At 41.7% G+C, this 20,683-nt stretch overlaps 1 protein-coding gene across 1 annotated transcript in view; it reads right to left on the bottom strand.

Moving 5' to 3' along the window:
* Positions 1–20,683, bottom strand: part of MTMR2 (myotubularin related protein 2) — a gene marked incomplete at both ends in the record, with an annotated part of 61,747 nt that overhangs the window by 32,718 nt on the left and 8,346 nt on the right. The window contains one exon of the mRNA XM_082483450.1: positions 8,119–8,224. Within this exon, the coding sequence (XP_082339576.1) occupies positions 8,119–8,224 (106 nt within the window). The remainder of the gene's footprint in view (positions 1–8,118; positions 8,225–20,683) is intronic.

The following is a 20,683-nucleotide window of genomic DNA, read 5'->3' as shown; positions in this document are numbered from 1 at the left end:
CCACTGTCTTGAAAATCTTTAAAAAGAAGCTGAAGATTGATGTATTAAAAAAAAATAATAATAATATAGTCGCCAGAGTAATATAAAAGGACTCCTCTGCAGGAGGAAGTAGCCACCATACAGTGTTTTCCCCACGGTTTTCTGCTTTGTTTTTTCCACGATGTACTTCTCCACTCAGATCCGAGTGTCCAGTGATGAAGACACTGGTGAATCTGGGCTGGTGAATCTCCTGGGCCCTCACTGCACAAGTACAAGGCAAGGCTTAGAAGCTCAAAGGAACACATTGTTGAGGACCAGTCATTCAACCACGTCTGGCTTGTCTCTTCAAGTTTGTATGGCTTGGTGCCTCAAGACAATTCTCTCATTAGGCTCCGACAGAAAGTCGTCATTGACTTAACACAGCAACGCTCCCTGGCACAGAAGGTTGCAGATATTATCTATTCAGACAAGTCCAACATTTTTTAATACAGAACCTTGTTCAGTGCCAAGGGTTCCACATAGGTCTCCAACGACAACAGCTTTGTTCTCCACTGGCCACTCAAAACCTTTGTATGGCACATTAGCCTGACTCTACCCTTTCTTTATTTTTACTGTATTTTGTTTAGCAAACAACTTATACAGGAAAATAGATTAAAATCTTAAAGGAAAACATTAAACTAGTTCAGTGAAGTTCATATCATCAGTCTCAAGTAACAGAAAAATACTCTGACCAAAGAGGGAGGTATAAATTCTACCAACTAAAATAAGTCACAGAAAACCATCTCTGTTACCAAGAATTTAACTTTGGAGTTTAGTGATATATAATACAAGGATTCAAGATACAAGTAATTATATATATTTACAGTCATACAGAGGAGAACAAAGATGTTTCATTTCATGCAAAAACTTCTACAGAAAATCAAATCTTGGCAGGTACTGCATGCAGTCACAAATCTGTGTGCTCCTTTTAAATGCCATGCTTGTTCATCCCTGCCCAATTTGTGCTTCAATCTACAAAACTGTAACTAGTGGGGGGGGGGGAGGGGGGAGGCAGAAAGGGAGGGGAAAAAAAGCCACCTCTTACCCAGGTTTACTCAGCAAAAGAACTCTTGCACTTTGTAGCTAGGAGAAATATGTCAGTCGATTAGGAAGAGCTGAAAATATTTCTGAGGAACATATGAAGGCCATTTGCTTATTCTCCTTAGTTTTCCATTTCTAATAGATGGCAATCATAAATGCTTCCAGAGATTTCTTTCACTGTGCATTACTTCATATTCAAACATTCAGGTACCTCTATATAAGAAAAATTAGCAACGCTTGCTGGCTTTGCTCTCTTCTAACTAGATGAGCACTTAGGGAGTATTATTTCCATGTAAAGGAGACAGAAAACGGACTGCATCTGACTTTCCCCCCCCATCTAATTTGCATGAAATCAATATTTTGCAACCCAGAGGCTGGCTATTCTGTGTTTCTGTTTCCTTGAAAGGGGGAGGTGCAGAAAAGGACTTACTGGGGAGAGGTGCAGGGAGGGGACCAAGATTTTCCATCTCTTAGGACAATTTAAAAAGAAAAAGATTGTAATTCTCATGAAATATATAGCATCTACAGTGATGGAAACTGAAGTCCTAGAAAAACATGGCAACAGCAGGGGCTAAATTCCAGTTACTCATGGGGCTGTCCTGGAATGACCACACTTATGGACAAGAGCATCATTCATTCTCCAGAACCAGTCCTTTGTGCCTTTGTTCATAGACAGCTCCAAAGAAGAAAGGAAGCCGGTTTCCCACAGACGCACACACGCAACTCGTATGGCCAAAATCAGAATTTTGAGATATTTAAATACTTTTCCCCATAAGATTTTCCTAATTCATCTCTGCTGCTCTTTAAGTACCTCTACTTGATACCTTTGATAACGTAAAGCATCGACTGTTCTTGGATTTGGCCCCGATTTCATCCCTGTATGCAAAGGGACCTGTGGAAATACTATACGCAGATCAGGTAAGGACTACTTCTGCCTGCATAGCTTCTACTTCTGTACATCCACAAAAACATGAGGTGCACCTCAATGTGAGAATATAACTGAGCCCAAAGTGATGATGCAGAGAATCACATATGGTCATGTCTCCACGCAGAGACAGTAAAAAAGATGAACTGTTTATTTAATTTCACTGCTGTATCACCAGTTCACATCTAGCCCAGTCTTTTGTGACCACGGGTCAATTATCTTCACCATCTGGTAGCTTGTGCAGTATGGTCTGTAATTTAATAGCAGTCACAGTCCAGTGCACTGGGAAGGAAAGCTCACACCACAGAAGACGTCTTTGCATTTGCTATGAACTAGACTTCTTACAGGCAGTCCCACGTGAAGAGTCAAGGGACAGTCTGAAACAGGAATACTTACCCCAATATATCATTAAGAGGGATGGAGCCGACTGGCAGGGCAGAGAGTCTTCAGCTACCCTGGAGGTGCTTAAGGAGAGGGTTTTTTCATGATTTAGCACTTCCAAGCTAGCATCATTCACTAACTGAAAAGTCCCTTAAAAGCAAAACTAAAAAACATTGCTTAAACGAGTGCCTAAAGTTTAAAAAGTTATGCTGCTCTCTAAACCCAGCTCTTGTTAAACATGTGTTACGCATAACCGAAGCCTGACACACTTCCTGCGTTGGCAGGGAGATAGCAATGGAAAAGCTCACTGAGGCTAGTTTTAGTGATTTACAGCAAAGGATTTGGGGGGTGGGGGGATCACATCTTTCTTCAATATGTTTTTCTACTATCAATATACATTTCTACTTAAAACTAGCATAAGGCACTTTGCACTAAAGCTACAATAAAGTAACACAAAGGCGGCAAAGTCAGTGACTGGCATTTTGGTTAATCCTGCCCAACATCACCTGAGGGACAGGATATACCTCAATTTGAGAGGTCTGCATCTGGAGAAATTACCCTGAACTCTCTTCATAGTCCGAGAAGAAACAAGGTAGGTTTTCAAATGAGACAAAACTACACCTTTACTGGACCACAGCTAAAGCTGGGATCCACTCTGAGAAATCAGTTGCTGCCCCTCAAATGACGTTCACAACATCCAGCAGCAAGGACTTCTCTAGCTCAGCTATGTGACGTTCTCACCTAGTGCAGGCATTTCCTTAAAGCCAAGATAAATCAGATCATAAATGACCTATTTCTTTCCATCGACTACAAAGGAATTGTGGTTGGCTAGTTTGAACGCAGACTTGCTCAAACAGCTTTCATCCAGGCAATGTAAGGAGACAGCGATGGCATCCATTTACTGTCTTGGAAAGAGAAGACTCTTTCATATACCTTTTGTCATGCATCAGTTATGTATCTTACAAAATAAACCACATGGGCTTGTCTACAGTCTCCAACTGTACACACAATGGATAACAAATTAAGGTTATGCAAGCAACTCTGTCTTCCCTGGGCATGCTACGATAATGTTCTTGCATCTCATATATAAACCCACTGCAAATCCACTGATTCCTCGCGTATTAAAGGAGAAAATTATTATGGAGGGAGCAAACAATCATGGAGGATGGGACACACACTTGTACAGTATTTTGCTGGAGCTCAGAGGAATATCGGTAATTGTGGATCTTACTGTAGCTCTCAAAGGGGAGAATGGTTTAGCAGTCACAAACAGCAACACCAAGAACAAAGATCTGAATCACTATTTCTGAAGGCAGCACAACTAAGTAGGTGACATGTGGGTATGCTGTACTGGTTTCCTCTGTCCACAGAATGGACTAGAAGCAAGAAGCATGATAAGAAAGCCAACATAGGAGTTTCCATCCTCTGGTTCAGGCTTTCGCTGTATACAATCCAAACCCCTACACAATGGACCTTGAATTTTCAGGCAAAGGTACTGATCTTAGGGGAAGTGGCAACAGGCTCCGCTGGCCATATCCACTGCTACCCAACTGCAGATGGAAAGGATCCAACCCTTTTACGACAGCAACTCCAAAGCTTTGAACATGGTAAACTTCAGGCATTTTCCTATAAATCAACACCTAACTAAAAATGAAAGCCCCTACTGATAAAAGCTAGAGCATTAACAAGAAGACTTAAGAGCAGTACTATAAAATGCATGGACATATCTGCACAGGAGAAAATACCACCTATAGGACTTAGGAACAAGAATCTCACTGTAATTTAATAACCACTGAGTTACCAGATCTGTAAGACACATTTATGCACCTCAATCCCTTTGACAATGTTGGCTCTAAGATGTTTTTAAAATCTCATCCCAAATTACAAAACTATCTATGAATTTCCAGCTCCTTTTCACTTCCAACTACTTCTATTCAATTCTGTTCTTGCCTGATCTATAACTTATGTTAAAACATATGGCAGTACATTTGCTAAAAATTCCCTCAAAAAGTGCATTCCCTAAATCAATTCTAAACAGCTTCAGATTTGAGATCACGAAGGGGGTGGAGGGGAGAACCTAATAGTGCTTTGTTGTTTTTCTGTTGGGGGATTGGGGTTTGTGTTTTTTTCTTTTTTTTTTTTTTTTCCCTATGAAGCTAACGGAAGCAGCCAAAAGTTATTTAGAGTTAGTTTATGAAGTGAAAATTCTATAAATTGCAGTAGAAAGGCAATTTAATCTTACTTCCAGATATTGAAATGCTCAATATACATTAAAAAAACCCACAATTTCATAAAGGTTATTATTAAATACTTTAGAGAAAGATTTAGGAAAAATACTGCGCATGCATTCAGTAGGAATCCCCAGTGGTTGTCTCATTTACGTTATTACACACATGCACGCACACACACAGAGTGCTAATTGCACTCCAAAAGAAAACTGCAGGCACAGACTGCAAGAAATTATGTGGGTCCTTCCCCTGGTTCCCTCCTCCTGATGGACGCCTACTATTCTTCTAAAAATTCCCCACAGAAAAAGAAGGTGCTAATTGTAGCTATCACAAAGTGTTTTTCCATCGTCACAGAAATTTAATTCCTAAATTTGAGTCAATGCACACGCAGAGGCAGAAACCAAGTAGAGGCAGGAGTGATGATGGATCCATGTAGCAATTCATTCTAGCAGGAAAAATTTAAATACACATCAAGAGCATAATCCCATAATTGGTAGATCCACTTCAAAATCTTGAAAAGCTTATTTTCAGCTTCTTAAAGCTAACTGATGCAACACCTCCCTGTGAGAACACCGTGTAGCCTAGGCACTTGTCTCCCATACCACAGAGTTACCACAAAATGCATTAGTTCCCACTTCAGGGCTTATTCTCTTACATTTTCCCAGGAACAGTGTGGAACTCCTTTTTGTCCTCAGAACTAATAAGGTGCTTAGCTCAAATCTCAGTACCTGTTAAGGCTTGGGAGTTCATTCTGTCTTGTGCCAATCAAAGCTGCACAAGATGCTCAGGCGTGTAAGGAAAGGGCTAGAACAGAGAACACACTCATGCCACTGTATCAGTTAACGGTATGACCTCATCTGCAATATCAAAGGCAAGGCCACATCTCAGAAAGATCAAAGAGAACAGTAAGAGCAATCAGGACCTTGAAAAATCTCTCACAGAACTGACTATTAAAAAAAAACTTGTGCAACTGTCATATGACAGAGATGTTAATTCAGAGAAAACTGGGCAAAGAATAATAAGCCCAAAAAGAGGACATCTGTTCTCCTTGACTTAAGGCCTGAAAGAAATCAGTGTTAGCTGATTACTATTCATAATAAATCTTCCATTTAGGAGCTAGCACTAGGTTCCAAGAGCAATCCCAGAGAGCAAACAGTAACGCACTAGCACTGACAGTGATTGGTTTGAGGACAGGCTGTGGGACTGCCGTTGCACTGTCTGTCCATACCAACACAAGAGGCTGTCCATAGGTAGAGAACAGATCTTCATCCCAACTCCCAGGCTTGTTAACCAGCATCAAACACCCTCAGGAATGAAGAGAGAAATGATTACTGCATTAATTAATTCCTCTAGGAGAGATAAAGTCAACCTGCACTAGTGAAAACTGCTCCTTTCTCTCTATACCCTAATACAAGTAGGAACATGGGAATGCATTTTCTCTAGGTTTGCTTACCATTGACAAGCAGTCACTCAAGTGTAAAGGCAAGAACCAGCTTTACGCTTACACACAACTGCATCACAGCCACTCACACTACCTCTGCAAGAGCAAGCTTTAGGTGAAGCACAGCAGACTTATGCTGAATTCAGGCCTCACAGAGCTGATGCAGCTTAAGAGCAAGAAGCCTTTTGCCAGCAGAGGCATGTGCTCACACTTGGCGTGCAGTGCCTTTATTCTAGATAAGTAATTCTCTGCTTTACCATCTCTCCTTAAACGTTATTCTAAAATGAAAGTGGAGCAGCATTTGTTCCAATCACGGCAGAACTTCTGTTTGCTTAGAAATAAAGAAAAAAAAAAAAAAGGAAGAGGGCAGGCTGTGAAAAAATAGTTCTGCATATTACAGGAACTGTGGCACAGCAAGGACATATGGGCTTCTAATGGCCTCCACTAAACAATACACATGCATCTTCTGCCTGATAAACCTATCATGCAGCTAAGCGACCAATCCTCTTTGGACATTATTTTTCATTGAGGTATGGAGGCCCTGTTGGATAGGGAACCAGACAAATCCAGGTGAGCAGGAATCCCTACCCTGACAGCTTACAATTCACACAAACAAGGGGACAAAATGAAGGAGAGAGTCACAAGAAGCAATCAGGGTTACAAGGAAAACACATTGAGCCAACTTAACCACTGGGAAGAAAAGACAACCTCGAGTCTAGAAAAGAAATGTTGCTTGGTTCTCTACTTGTAAATGTAACTCAAGTGTTGAAAAGGTGAAAAGGCAGTCAAGTTGTGCATCGGAACTGGAGGAAGAAACCCACTGACACAAACGTCAGTAAAAAAAAATAAATAAGGAAATAAAATAAGTTTGTGTTACTTTTTTTTATATAATATTACACAGATAGTTACAGTTACAGCAGTATTTACAATCTCATGTATATGCATATAAATGAATCACTTAGTCTCAGCCTAAAAACTGTGTTTTCTCTATGTTGGAGTAACTTAACACTCCAACTTCAGAGGGGAAAAAACTTCAAACTAGTACGTACTTCTTTACCCAGACACGTTCTGAAGATTACTCTTTACATCCATAGGTAAAATGTGTAAACGATCATTAGATTACACATAAACTATTGATTCAGTTTCAAATCTTAGCTTAATATTGGCTAATAAGCTGCCTTTAGAAAGAAACATTCACATTCTTGCTACTTATGAACAGGTGAACTTTTTGTTATTAATTATGGACTACCGAGACAACACTCACGGGACAAAAGTTATCACGGTTGTCAAAGGAATTAGTGTTGCATTTAGAGGTTTTTAGGCAATTTTTCTGTGTTTGGATTTTACAAAGATGCTCAACCACAGCTGAGAAATGGTACAAGTCATTACTAGAATGTACCACTATCAACAGTTTTACACTCAGGGATGTTTTTTTAAAGCAAGGGTATATCAAGTAAACCTCTTGGTTTCATAAGAGGAATGTACAGATAGCTTTCAAAACTCCTGTGACTCTGAACTAGAACTTTGAATTTATAATTAACAAATCTAATAACAGACTTTAAAGAGCCTTGTTTGGACCTTTTTATGTCAGAGCAATTTATTGTGACAGAAGATTATTTTATCACCTTGGAGATAACAATCTTTCTCTGAAAGAAGATACTTCCAAGGACTCAGTGTTTACAAGCAGGAGTTTTCAAGAGAGAACATCTCATACACACACACAACAGAGAAAAAAAAAAAAAAAAGGATATACAACTGGCAGGTTGAGGTTTTCACTTACTTAAAGCACTTAAAAGAAAATGGAGTTCCTTTGAAAATTCATCTCCAAGTACAGGTTGCAGAGTCATCTTTTTGAAGATTAAACAACTTTATAAAGAAGGAAATAACATGGTAGAGATTAAACTTCAGTTTCTATTTCACCTGTTTGACTTTGGGTCCTTTCATGCTTTGATTACATAAAATTTGGCATTAACCTGAAAGCTGAAAACATTTTACCATATCCAAACTCACAGGAACAAGGAATGCCCTCTGAAGGAGGCCATGATATATATATTTTTTTCTTTTTTAAGACAAAACATACATACCCTTAAGTCTGGAGAGAAGTTGTCTGCTGAGGTGGAGACCGAGTCGGACGATATAGCTGAAGCAGATTTGGTGTGAGCAGAATGGTCCGAGTGAGAAGTGGAAGCGCTGTAAAGAGAAACACCACAGTGTATCAAAACCGTGCTCAAAAATGCTCAAAAGCCGAACAGTACAGCCACTTGCTTACAGTCATATCAGGCATTTTTCACTATTTTCACCCTTTCCATTCTCAGTTATTCAGCCCTCAGCAGTGGTTTAAGAGAACCTGTTTTTCTTGCCATTGCCACAGATTACCAAAGTGCACACAATTCATTACCAAATCTCAGCTCAGATTGAGCCAACGTTATCACAATCACGCACTTGATCAAATCCTAAATCACAGAAACTAAGGGCCTCCATTTCAGACTTTCAGATGGGAGATATTAGTGCGCTGCAAGGGGATGAAAACAGACAGACTCTTGAATGCATGCCAGCGCAACTCCAACCACAGCTTTACAACGGTGGAAGAAACTCAGAATAAAAACTCTTTCCATCATACATAACTTTCCTCCTTCAGGTATAAGTACAACCCTCAGGAGAATTAAAAAGACTCTCTCAGCAGACGTCTCCGGTGATACAGTGTGATTTGCTAAACAGCAAAGCAAAACAGTTATTTTATTTTTCTACATAGTTTTTCTAGTACAGCTGTAAGCAATTAAAATAAGCTTATTTTATAGCATTTTTATGTTGTGACCTCTCCTAGAACCATAATTGCTTAAATTAGCATTCGATAATAATGCTCTTAAAACCCCAGATGACTGTAAAGAAAGATCCTCCATGGTACATTACTCCCTGAAGCCACAGTACAGCAGCGAACACTACCTGTGCCAATTAATTCCCACACTCCTACCAACACCAGAAGGGTTTTACCGGGGTGTAAAGACACTCTTAAGGACCAGCTATAGGGCTTGCAAGCCTAGCCTTGGCCAAAGCAGAATACCAGCAGGAGTATTACCGTTACTAGCTGTATTAATTAGACACGTGACAACCTAGAAAGAGCTATATCTGAGCTTCCAAAGGGCCTGGAGATCTGTTAATTATCTGAAAATTGTTCTGTTGCTGGTAAACAGCCACCAAAAGACCAAAATGTTCCATTTTTATTTCTATTCTTTGGATTTTGGCAAAGTGTTACACAGGCAGTGTTAAAAACACAAAGGACTACAGCAAAATTGGGCTCTTGCTGGGAGTCAGTCCTTTCTCTCCAAGGATTAAGGAGTATTGACAATTCTTTCATCCTAAGAAGTAGAAACTTAGAAATGGAACCTTTGGGAACAGTAAAAAAATATTTAAAATAAATGATGCTTGTATCAATTGAATAGCACAATTCCACTGAATGCATTTGTTGTACACAGTTCAACAGCTAATCACTCAGCTTTCCAACTTGCTCAACTCTTGCAGTGCTGCCAGGTAAACTCATGTAATTTCGGATGGTCACTCGCACTTGTGCACACAACACTGCTCACACTGCAACAGCCCCAGGGTCTCTGTCCCAGGCAGAAAATAATCTTACACCAAAATAACAAGAACTAAATCTGCAAAGCCTCCCTTTCTTATGGATCAAAGGGCCTCACACATACACTGAATTTGTGTAGTTTCACATTACAACAAAATTAAGTGTACGCTGTTGCTGAATGGGCTGCTCACATTCCCCTCTCTTCATCCTCCTCTCAACCTGGGCTGCACACCTCTGCCATCTCCACTGTGCTGGATGAGTATCATGGGATGCACGGTTCAATCTGCTGATCTGCTGGGACAGTAAACTATTAATAAACATGAAGAGAGTCTTCTGTTGGATAATAGGGCTGATTGGATTCATTATATGGCCATATAAATCATCAGATGCAGGGCAGAGAGAGAGAGAATCTGTATCTGGAGATGATGAGGAAGGCTGAGAGCACTTCTGCACACAGCAGCCTGCAGGCATGCTAAATTAGGCTTAGCACTAAACCACATTTTTACATTGCTTTACTTAAATGAGCTCAGACCCCTGGATGTGTTCCCTTGAAACTCCTTTCAGTCTGGTTTCTGCATGGTCAGCCTTCATCTTCCAAGCATTCACTCTCATGTTTGCAACTGCTTAATTAATTTGATTTTTAAAAGGGGAGGTGGGAGGGGAAAAAAAAAAAAATAATCACACTTAATCGTTTCACAAAGCAGCAGCGGTTTACTGTACAGGAAGCCATAAGGAAACAGTACTTAAAGTTATCAACAAAAAGCAAGCAGATACTGTAGATGCCTTTGTCACCGGGTGACAACTCTAGACTTCTGTCCCTGGGTCCCCACCGTACCTTCTCCTGCGCTGGCTCCAGCCGGGGGAGCCAGAGGCTCAGAGTAAGCCTCCAGAAGCCATGCCTTCTAGCTCCCTCCCCTTTCAGGGCCCAGAATTTTATGTATTTAAATGCATTTTAAAGGTCAGCAACTCTGCTGAGTTTACAAGTCACTTAGCACAGGTGTAAATAACGAAGCAAGGGGTACACCAGCAGCTAACCTGGCCCGTGTGCACCACGCAGGACAGCTTACTCACCCAGCGACCACCACCATCGATAAACCATTGAGCACAGTGACCTATTAGTAGAAGCATTTGCATCAAGAATTTCACACCCTTTTGTCACAGAAAAGGGAGCTGAAAAGGCTGGAAAGGTTTAATGCAGTGCGCTAGTCTCTCTGCTCTCAAGCTAGGACAAGCTACACCCAAACAACTCCGGAGACCTGCCAGTCTAGCCTGCTCTTAGCAGCTCCCAGGGAGGGAGAGTGCTAGCAAAAGGATCAAAATTTCACCTGGTTTTCTGCTTACACAACTTGTCTGCCCTCGCACATTCCCAGTGTCTACCTAATACACAAGCACCGATTATCTAATAATTGTAAACCAAAGATTTTTTATGAAATTGTTAATTAACTTCACTTTGGCAGGCTAAGGGGCAAACTGCTTTACGGCGGGGGGGGGGAGGAGAACCACAATCCACAGCGTGTCTGAGCTGTGAAAGTGTTTTGTGTTTGTTGATCACTCTTGCCTTCAAGTGGGTTTTAATGAAGGAAAGCATTTGCATTTTAGAAGTGGATTTTCAAAAGCTCCCTGCACCAGTGTCCCTCTGCTCCCGCAGCAGCCACCGGTGAAGCGTCCCTCCAGCGACAGCAGGGAGAGCTTTTAGGAAGCGCCGCCTGCACATACAGCGAACAATACCGCTTGGATTATGCAGTTCAGCACAGTATGCATAGGTTGCATATGTTTGGCTCACTGCCTCTGTTCTCCTCATCCATCATTTATAGGGAGCTGAGATGGAATGAGGGAGCAGACAACCGAAACGCCGTTGGCCTGTGGCTCCCTTCTCTTATCGTCGTCAGGCAGTTATGTGGCTCCAGCTCCACTGCTTAGCAAACTAATTAACCTGATGTCCCCGCATGCACATAAGATGTTTATTAGCTTCAGTGGTTTAGTCAATCTTGAGCTCTCCTCTGCTGCCAATGCAAAAGGAAAGATCCTCAAACCACGCAGTTTCATATGCCTTTGGGTAGGGAGAAGGGGAGAGCGTCCTGGGGTCAACATGTAAACTCAGAGTGAGGAGACCAGAGCTCCCTCCACACTTTGCCACCAGCCCTTCTGCATCATCCTGGGCAAATCATTTATTCTTCCTTCTCTCACAGCTTCTGCACATTATCCTAGCTTTTGCCAAGACAAGCTGCCTCATACAATACTTCTGGCAGTGTGACTTCTTGATGTCAATCTAAAATGCTGAGGACCCCACCGAGGATGCTATGTTCTCACAGGGACATAACCCCAACACCCATGTTCCATCAGTAAGATAACACAGATCAAACCTGAGTGATGGCAAGGGCACGACAGTCAGACCTCACTGCTGGGTTCGGGGGCACCTGACAAACATCTGAGAACAAAGGCAGGTTTGGCCAGATTCCAGCAAGGGTTAAAAATCAGTGGACCTGTGCTAGTCACTGGTAGCTGAAGGTCTGGTTCAATGCAACATAATAAACGTGCAAAAATAACAGTATTGTCTCTGAACCTCATTAAGGTTCTAGGAAACAACATATACTGAGGTTCACAAAATACTTGGAGCTCTTCCTACAGAAAGTGAGATGCTCCTGTGAGGAACCTATGAAGACCAAGGACCTCTTGGAGCGTTTCTCTTCTCATGCCTCAAGCCCAGGCAGCTCCACACCACCCCTGCTGATGGATGTCTCCGTCAAGTGCCAAAAGAGACCCCTACAACGGTTCCAAAGCACCTTCAGGGAAAGCACCTTACTCTGGTTACTGCCATCCCCGTTTCTCCTCTCCTTCCTCCCTCCCCAAGCAGGAGCAGGAAACAGGTTTAGGATGCAATTAACACTGATACATGTCTTTCATCTCAGTAATTATTTTTATTATTTAAATGTATTTCTTATGGCCAGATTTTGAATGATAAATGAGTCCAAATGAGAGCTGTTGGCACAATGGTGTTGTACAGTATCTGCACGCAGTATTAACCCCTTGGCTATATGGAATACATATATGCAACTAATAAGAGAATTACAATGGAAACCAAGCACAATGACTCAATCCCTGATAAAGTGTTCATTGTTATTATTAGGACTACCCCACAACAGGCCATGGTTTTCAAACATAATTCAGACTCAGACAGATGCCCTCCGGCAATTCTTGTTCAGGCAACTGAAAGGTATTACTGCATCCGTAGCAGAATTGAAGGTATGCCAGTGCGCCTAGCTTAAACTGTCAACAAAGACGTAAAGAAGCTGCAAACAGAAGTGTCTGAGACACGCAAACATATCCCTGTTAAACTATGAAGGTGCAGCGGAAATATTATGGGGAAAAGCAGCGATCAAGTCTTAAGCCACTTCAAAAAAGTGGCATCTGCCAAAGCCATCCAAGGCAACTGCCACCCTCAGACCCCTGCAATCTAAAAACCATGGTGTATAAGAAAGCCAGGAAAGTTGCTCTTTGATTTGCCAACTGTTACAGAAAGAGTTTGAATATAAAGTTATTGCTTTCCTAGTGTAGAGAAGCAACAGTTTTCCCCGGAAGGAGAAAGAACAAGTACAGCTTCTGAAGAGGGCGATTTGACCTCCTGAAGGTCCAAGCCTGATATAGTGAACTCAGGTCAGGTAGAAGGAAGTGTTCAAGGTCAGGTTGGTGGGGCTTTGAGCAACCTGATCTAGTGAAAGATGCCCCTGCCCACAGCAGGGGGGTTGGACTAGATCATCTTTGAAGGTCCCCTCCAACCCAAACCGCCCTATGATTCTATGGGTAGCAACTCCCTTGGAAAGTACCATTAATTTCTGAAGACACTTGTTCAGACTTTGAAAACTAAGGAGGAGACATTTGTCTTGCTTCAGAGTAAGATGCTGGCTCAAAAAAACAAACCAAAATAAAAACACACAGAGACAACAAAAAGGGGAAAAAAAATCAAGTTCCAATTCCTTAAGGTCCTCTCCTAAATCCATCACTGGGAACCTAAGCATGAACTTAACACCCAAAACTCTGTGGAAAACCTGATGGGACAGGAGAGAAACACACCTGTGGAATATATGCCATTTTTATTTACAGCATATGCATAGGGCTCGAGGACACCTATTTTTTGTACCAATGTCTTAAAACACTAACCTGGCTCACTCCTATAAATAACACAACCAAAATGCAGTCACAGTGATGATAAATTCAGCTCTCCAGCACCTTCTTTACGAATAATCCTTCCCTGCCAGTACAAGTAGCTGCTTCATTGCTTGCAGGGGTGTGCCAATTACTCAGACGCTAATTGGCATGAGCTGCTCACACCATTTCTTCTGTATCAAACTGAATGTTTTGTTTCAATAGTCACAAAAATCCCATGGAAAACAGGTGATAAAATGCACCACTGGGCGATACAGTTTCAGCCGCAGAGGTCATAAATGAGAAAAACACTGCAGAGGGCAACTTTCCATTTCCTCTCTTCCTGTTTTTGTAAAAGTTTCTCATTATGTACATTCCTAAAAATTAATCAAGGTGAAAACTGCAAATTAATGATGACTAGTGGCAAATACAATTTAATTCGGAAGCTTCAGATGCCAAGAGAGCAGGATCCAATTGGTTCAAATTTACAGCAGGGTGATGAATAGGAGCACTTGGGCACTTCTCTTAAAAGTATAATGACACAGAGTTATTGAGCACTCCCCGCTCACTTCCCAAACTCAAGCTGACAATTCTCCATCCTCGATACTTTCAACACTCCTGTTTCTTTCAGAGAAGGAAAAAGTAATACTGAAAAACCTTCTGGGTCACATCAGAGTAGAGGGAGACAAACCAGTGCTTGTTCCTCATGAATATGACTTTGTCCTAGCTAGTACTGGCTGAAATGGCCTGGCAAATCCAGCTGCTGCCCACATCAGGCTCTCCCATTTACAGCAGCTCTCTGTGAAGCTGTGCTAAGGCTAAGTGGTCCCCACAGTCCTTATCTGTTTGTATATATATATACATCACCTAAGGGTACTCGGAAGTCCCTCATACGCCCCTCTTCAGGCAAGCACTTGAAAGCATGGTTGGCATCTGACCGAACTGCAGCCTTGCAGCAGGAGCCGGGCGCTCTGTGCTGGCTTGCACTCTGCCATGGGGCTGTAACAGGCTCTTGCCGCTGTAAATGAAGTTTTAGCATCTTAACACCATCTCTCCCAGGACAGGAATCCCACAGTGTTCAGCACTGCGCATGCCCATAACAACAGGCAACCCCTCTCCTGAAGAGCTCACACAGATAGCCAAAGGAGTAGTATCTCCAGCAAAACAGAAAAATCAAACCAGGCTTATTCTACTTAGACAACAAGTACCAAAGGAAACTACCTATAGCATACATGAGATGTACCCTTACCCTTTCTGAACACCCAGTACCCTCTTTTTAGGCACATTGCAGGACAGACAATTGCTACATTTCAGAAGTACATGGAACTCACAATTTTTCTAAACGTTTAAAGATGCCACTTTAACCTCTGCTTGACCTGTAACAATCTCAAAGGGGATAAAAAAAGCCATAAACAAATACGCTTTTGAAGGAAAGAAAAGCATCAACTACCATACTTCCTCCGGCATTCAGAGGAGGCAGACAGTTATACAATATAATAATGTACCCTCTCAATTCAAAAGGACTGGCAATGCCAGAGCTTAACAACATCTGAAAAAGAAGCCATTTCAGCAAAAAAAATCATTGTGCATGTATGTGACAGACCTAAAATAGCCCCCCCCGCCACTTGCCTGAATGAAAGATTCACTTCTGTTGCCAAGCAAAGACGGGTCTCAGTCTGACTTCAATGTTCCAAGGGAAGAAAATGTCATTTTTTAAAAGTTGATCCTTCTAAGTAGCATCCTGAGCTGAATATATAGTACATGTTTTCCCATGAGCCATAAAGAGAATGTCCTATATTTTGACCGTGAACAAGCTTTTCTAGGAATGCAAATTTTGCTCTCAGTGGTTACACAATGGACTACAGTGTCACAAGCACTGTTCGTGCTCCATTAGTCATTCTTTTATTATTTTTTTGAAACAGAAATTCACAAAAGGCCTACAGTGTGTGTAGAGCACTTGCTAAACAATAGGCTGATTGTTTAAAATATTTGCAAGATTCCGAGAATAGAAAGCCAACACCCAAAGACAAACCAATATGCAGCACGTAATTAATAACAGCAAGCAGCCCACAGTATCATGCCTTCATGAGTCAAACAATCCAGAAGGTAAAAAACAGGAAGAACAGCAGCTATCAGAGGCCTGAACCAATATCCTCTGATCAGCACATGGAAGATAACTACAAAATGATCTGTATTCATGAGAAGAACAAAAGGGGAGTTAGGTTTCCAACAGGCTCCAGGCTGGTATGGGATGGTGCTCAACTACGAGGAAGAAAACAGAAGAAAAAAATATTTATTTTTCAAGAAGTTGTTAGACTTCTGTTGGGAACTGACATTTTGCCTCTGTTTCACCAACTAAATTTCAGCCTATATCTACAGAGTCCAAAATTAGTTACTACCTGCTGAAAGCAGGCTAATAATCCAGTACTTTAGTCTGATTCCAGTTCCTAATGGAAATGTTTGGCTTGCAAAATCCAACACTAGCACAAGCACCTTTGCTTGCAGCACGAGGAGTTCAGGCAGTGAGTGGTGGGCAAGGCAAGCAACCCACCTCCTCCAGGTGAGACACGATGGAAAGGCAGCCCAGTTGTTCTGGCTCTGCCCTCGTGCTTGGGAGAAAGGTTTGCCAGACTTCCCAGTGAGTGCGCATGTCTGGATCTGTTTTCCAAAGCTTTGGGGTTTCCAACCACCAGGACAGACCCTTAGCATTGAAAATAAATTAAGATTATAAGGTTAAGAAAGGTTCCAAACGCAAACCTGCTTATCATCAATACAAACAAAATTGCCTGCTAGAACAGTGCTCCCACCCATTCATCTCTGCGCCATCCTACACCTTACGTTATGCTATGCTTTTTTGGGATCATTTGGGTTGTTCAGAAGGAGCCAGTCTTTGTTTTCCAACATAAGATGCTGCTGCAGGCAGGACCAAACTATAAGTGAAGAAGATCCCCTCAAGGAAACAGTATTTCTAGGTGAAAAATACATGGCCGAGGGAGAGAAGTTCCAGCACCTCAGGCTTCAGATGGTTGAAGAAGTGCTGTACAGAGACAGAGAGAAAGACATTAGGGAGACCACTGACTGGATGTCCTGCAAGTGATCTCTCAGGACCATGACGAATCAGCACGTGTCCTGACTTGCAGTTTTCTCCCCAAAACTGCTCAGACAGCAGCCTGGGCAGACCACAGCCAAGGGGCTCTTCATGCAGTGTGACTGCCTCTAGCAAAAAGGCAACTCAAGAATCCAAATCCAAGTGTTTCCTGGTGCTACAAGACCACCCATATCTCTTAACCCTACCTGTGGAAGAAGCTGATTCCAGGGCTCGGGACATTTTGTGGCAGAGAAGTAAGAGACCTGGGTGGTGCTGCTCCCTGCTACATCAGAGCAACCTCAGATTTACCACTGCACCGCAGAGGAGAAAGAGGGCTGGCAACATCTGTCTCCACAGGTACTGTGAATGCAGACAAAAGACATTATGGAAATCCTGCATACAGTTCAAAACCACTCTTGCCATTTACCAGTATTTATATTTACCATATAAACTTCCACCCATTCCTTTAAAATATATTCAGCCAGAGAAAAACATACCAGTAAAAAATTATCGGAATTTTGATGCAATTCCAGACAGTTCCATGATAATTTGCAATACCTCCAGAGTCTGAGAGCAAGGTGAAGCAGCAAAAATGGAAACCAACACAGGATAGCAAAGATTTTGTTGCTTGTTATTTTTTTTATTTTTTTTTTATGAAACCTGTTAACTTGATCAAGGAAAGAAATAGAAATAATACTTACATTAGTAAGTACTCACCTTAGGACAGAAAGGAGAACTGGATAAAAAGGCAGATATAACTTTGGTTTTACTATATGTGTTCTGGCAGTGCCTTTCTTTCTAGTTACATGCTAAGACCCAGTTATGTATAGTTTAACCAAATGTGTAGTTCCCACAGTTCATGCACTGTCTCAATTTTTCTTTAGATTCCTACCTATTTCCCTATTTAAAAAACACCTTACTTGGAACGTTACACGTACTGTTAAATGTTCTGATTTTCTTTCAAACACATACCACACAACCCCCTCACCCCAATAAACCTAACACCCACAGGAATTAAAAATACCAGCAATTTACTCATCAATTACATTAGTTTTTCCATACTGGGAATAATCAAAAGAAGCAGGAAAGAATATACAGATACAGCCAATATGGAGAGTCTTGTATCACATAGTAAAACTGATGTGGTGTAACACCTTGATAAGCTTTCATAGACACCATGCAGCTGTGTGCTTTCCCGGACTCAGCTCAAAAAAGGGCTGGGAACAACTATATTCTATCAGCAGCCCAACCCCTGCACAAAATTGGTCCCTAGCAGAGTCTCAAGGCTAAAGCTAGTCAAGTGTTCAATAATTTGGGGTCTCGCTTTCCAGAAATTCAAGCTAAGACAACACAGAATATTTTCAAAAACACTGAGCACCTGTATATTGTCACAACTTCCATAGAGCCCAGAATCTCTGACGATTCTGGTCCATCAAAGCCCCCATGTTCCACACTCATACCTGGGACCAGGTTTCCCCACGAACTCAATCCCATTTACTGTCTAAATACAAAGCCCAGTTTCCAAAGCGCTCAGCAGCCACTGACTTCTATATGGCCCAGATTTGCCAAAGGGCTCTGCACAGTCATTCACTGCGCTGGCCAGCTGTAGGGTACGTGTTGAAAACAAAAGGTCCTTCTAATTCTTCCACCTTACAACAAAACAAGGCACACAAATTTTGCAAGCTCGTCTGAAGATTTTCTGTACATCTGTTCTCATGCATCCGAAATGAAGGTTAATCTTCTAAGATCACCCACAGCCACTTCCTCTTGCCATTTCTGCTCCCTCAAGAAGAAATCAGTGTATGTGGAAAAAAAAAGAAATTTGAAGAGGAGTAGGATCAATGAGGTCTGGATGCTTCAGCTCCCGATGGTAGATACCACAGGTATCTATGCTCCCACTTAGTCAATGGAAACCCAGGCAATGGAGTCTAGACAGCAATTCAGCTCTGCCAGAGTGGACACTCACCTTTGTTCAGTTGAGTTACTTCTGGACTGTATTGACTCTGCTGAAGGAAGGGAAGTTTTAGGTACCTAATTCACATGGAGATATGGCAATCTGAACTAGATCCTGCCCTCGTTTCCAGAAGATGAGTGTCTTGTGGTAGAGAAGTTTGTATTTGCTTTTTGTTTTCAACTAACCACAGCCTTTTGCAGGCACCAGATAAAGTCCAGGAAAGAAGAAAATGAAAAAACAAGAGACATAGAATATTTTTACAACTCTAAAAAAGCCTCATCAAAGAGAATACGCAGCTATTTGTGACATCTTTCTCATCTAGGCATTCCCTTATGTTAAAAAGGAACAAGCTTTTTCATAATGGAAAAACTGACATGGCCTCCCTTCCCATCTCCATATTTATTTAAATTCAAAACTTGTCATAAGTTATTACTTTCACTCCTCTGTGAAACACGGTTAAAGTTGTTCAAATTTTACAAAAACTATCAGTGGACAAACTAGACAGATATACACATGTACACGAAGAAGCAGGCTTAAGAAACCAAACTACAAATCTCCGCTTTCTACTCAGTTGCCCAGAGATTTAGTTAATATGCAAAATGAGCAATAACATGAGTCAGGAAAGAGCTTTTTTTTTTTTTTTTTTTTTTTTTTTGAGTGGAGAACCCAAACTCAGTGCACTTTTTGCCCCTACCACAACAATTGGGAGAGAGTTCTGTGTAGCTGTTCATATCTGAATTACTCACTGTAGGATCTCCTTACAGTCACTGGGGAGAAACAGAGATGACTCACTCTTCCCTAGTGTCTACAAAAAGAAACCCAGAGACCAGCAGAAGTCTCCAAGTTCAGTAAGATGAGACAAGTCTCCCCCAGGGCGCTAGTATTTTTTCTTCATGCAAAGTGGGAGCAGAAAGTGGAAGCTTAAGGTGAAATACAGAATCGGACTACGTTTTAGCAAAAAAAAAAAGATGAAAGATGTCCCTCTGTGGTGCTGGAGGCAGCAGCGATCAGCAGAAGCTGTACCTCAGCAGATGGTAACATGTGAAGGGCCAAGACTGCTGGCACAAGTCCTGAGCACATGCACAAAGAGTCCCACCACATTCTTCTTCTCACACCACAGTGTTTCATGACTATACTGGTAGCATGCTTTTTCACCTTTGAGGAAAAAGGCTTGGGAAGCACTCTCTCATGAGGAGTGGGGTCTCATTTTCAGTGTGGAAGTGGGACATCTATTCACAGACTGGAGGACACAGCCCAAATTTTTACGAATAGCCTACTCCAAAAGTCAGCTTGGGTAAAACGCGAGCAGAAGATACCACATTTTTCATTTCTGTATCAGAGGTGTTCTACTTACAAATAAGATGCTGATCAGTTTCGATTTGTTAAAGGTATCCCATCTGCTGGTTAAACTAACCTCTACTCTGATGACTGATTTTCACAGTCATCCTTCAGCAGCTCATCTCTGGTACTACAGGTTTCAGTGACTTGCCCCCTACCTTCAGTATCCGCTCTCCACAGTGGCCAAACAGCCCCTATAATCTTCCCATACATAACCAACTCATCCACAGGCTCCAGCTCATTCATGGGCAGACTTAGCTGAAATAGTTGATGAGGGTAGTCCTAGTACCTATCCATGCAACCTTCCTCTTTGAGGAGAACACCATCTTGTAGCAGTGCTATCATTGAAATCAACAATAGGATTTATCAACACAGCAACAAAAATCACATGAATGCTTTATTTTCACTAAAGGCAGCAGGTATGAATGAGGCTGTTGTTCAGGAGCTCAGTAATTCAGATATTAGTGCTTTTTGTGCCAGGGGAAGAAAAAAAAAAAAAACCAAACACCAAACACTTTGCTCACAAAACACCAAGCAATGATCAGTTGTATA

This window comes from Vanellus vanellus (genome assembly GCF_965231255.1).
Source record: "Vanellus vanellus genome assembly, chromosome: 1".
Taxonomy (NCBI): Eukaryota; Metazoa; Chordata; class Aves; order Charadriiformes; family Charadriidae; genus Vanellus; species Vanellus vanellus.
The sequence above is the reverse complement of the archived record's forward strand: the minus strand, read 5'-3'. Positions and strand labels throughout refer to the sequence as shown.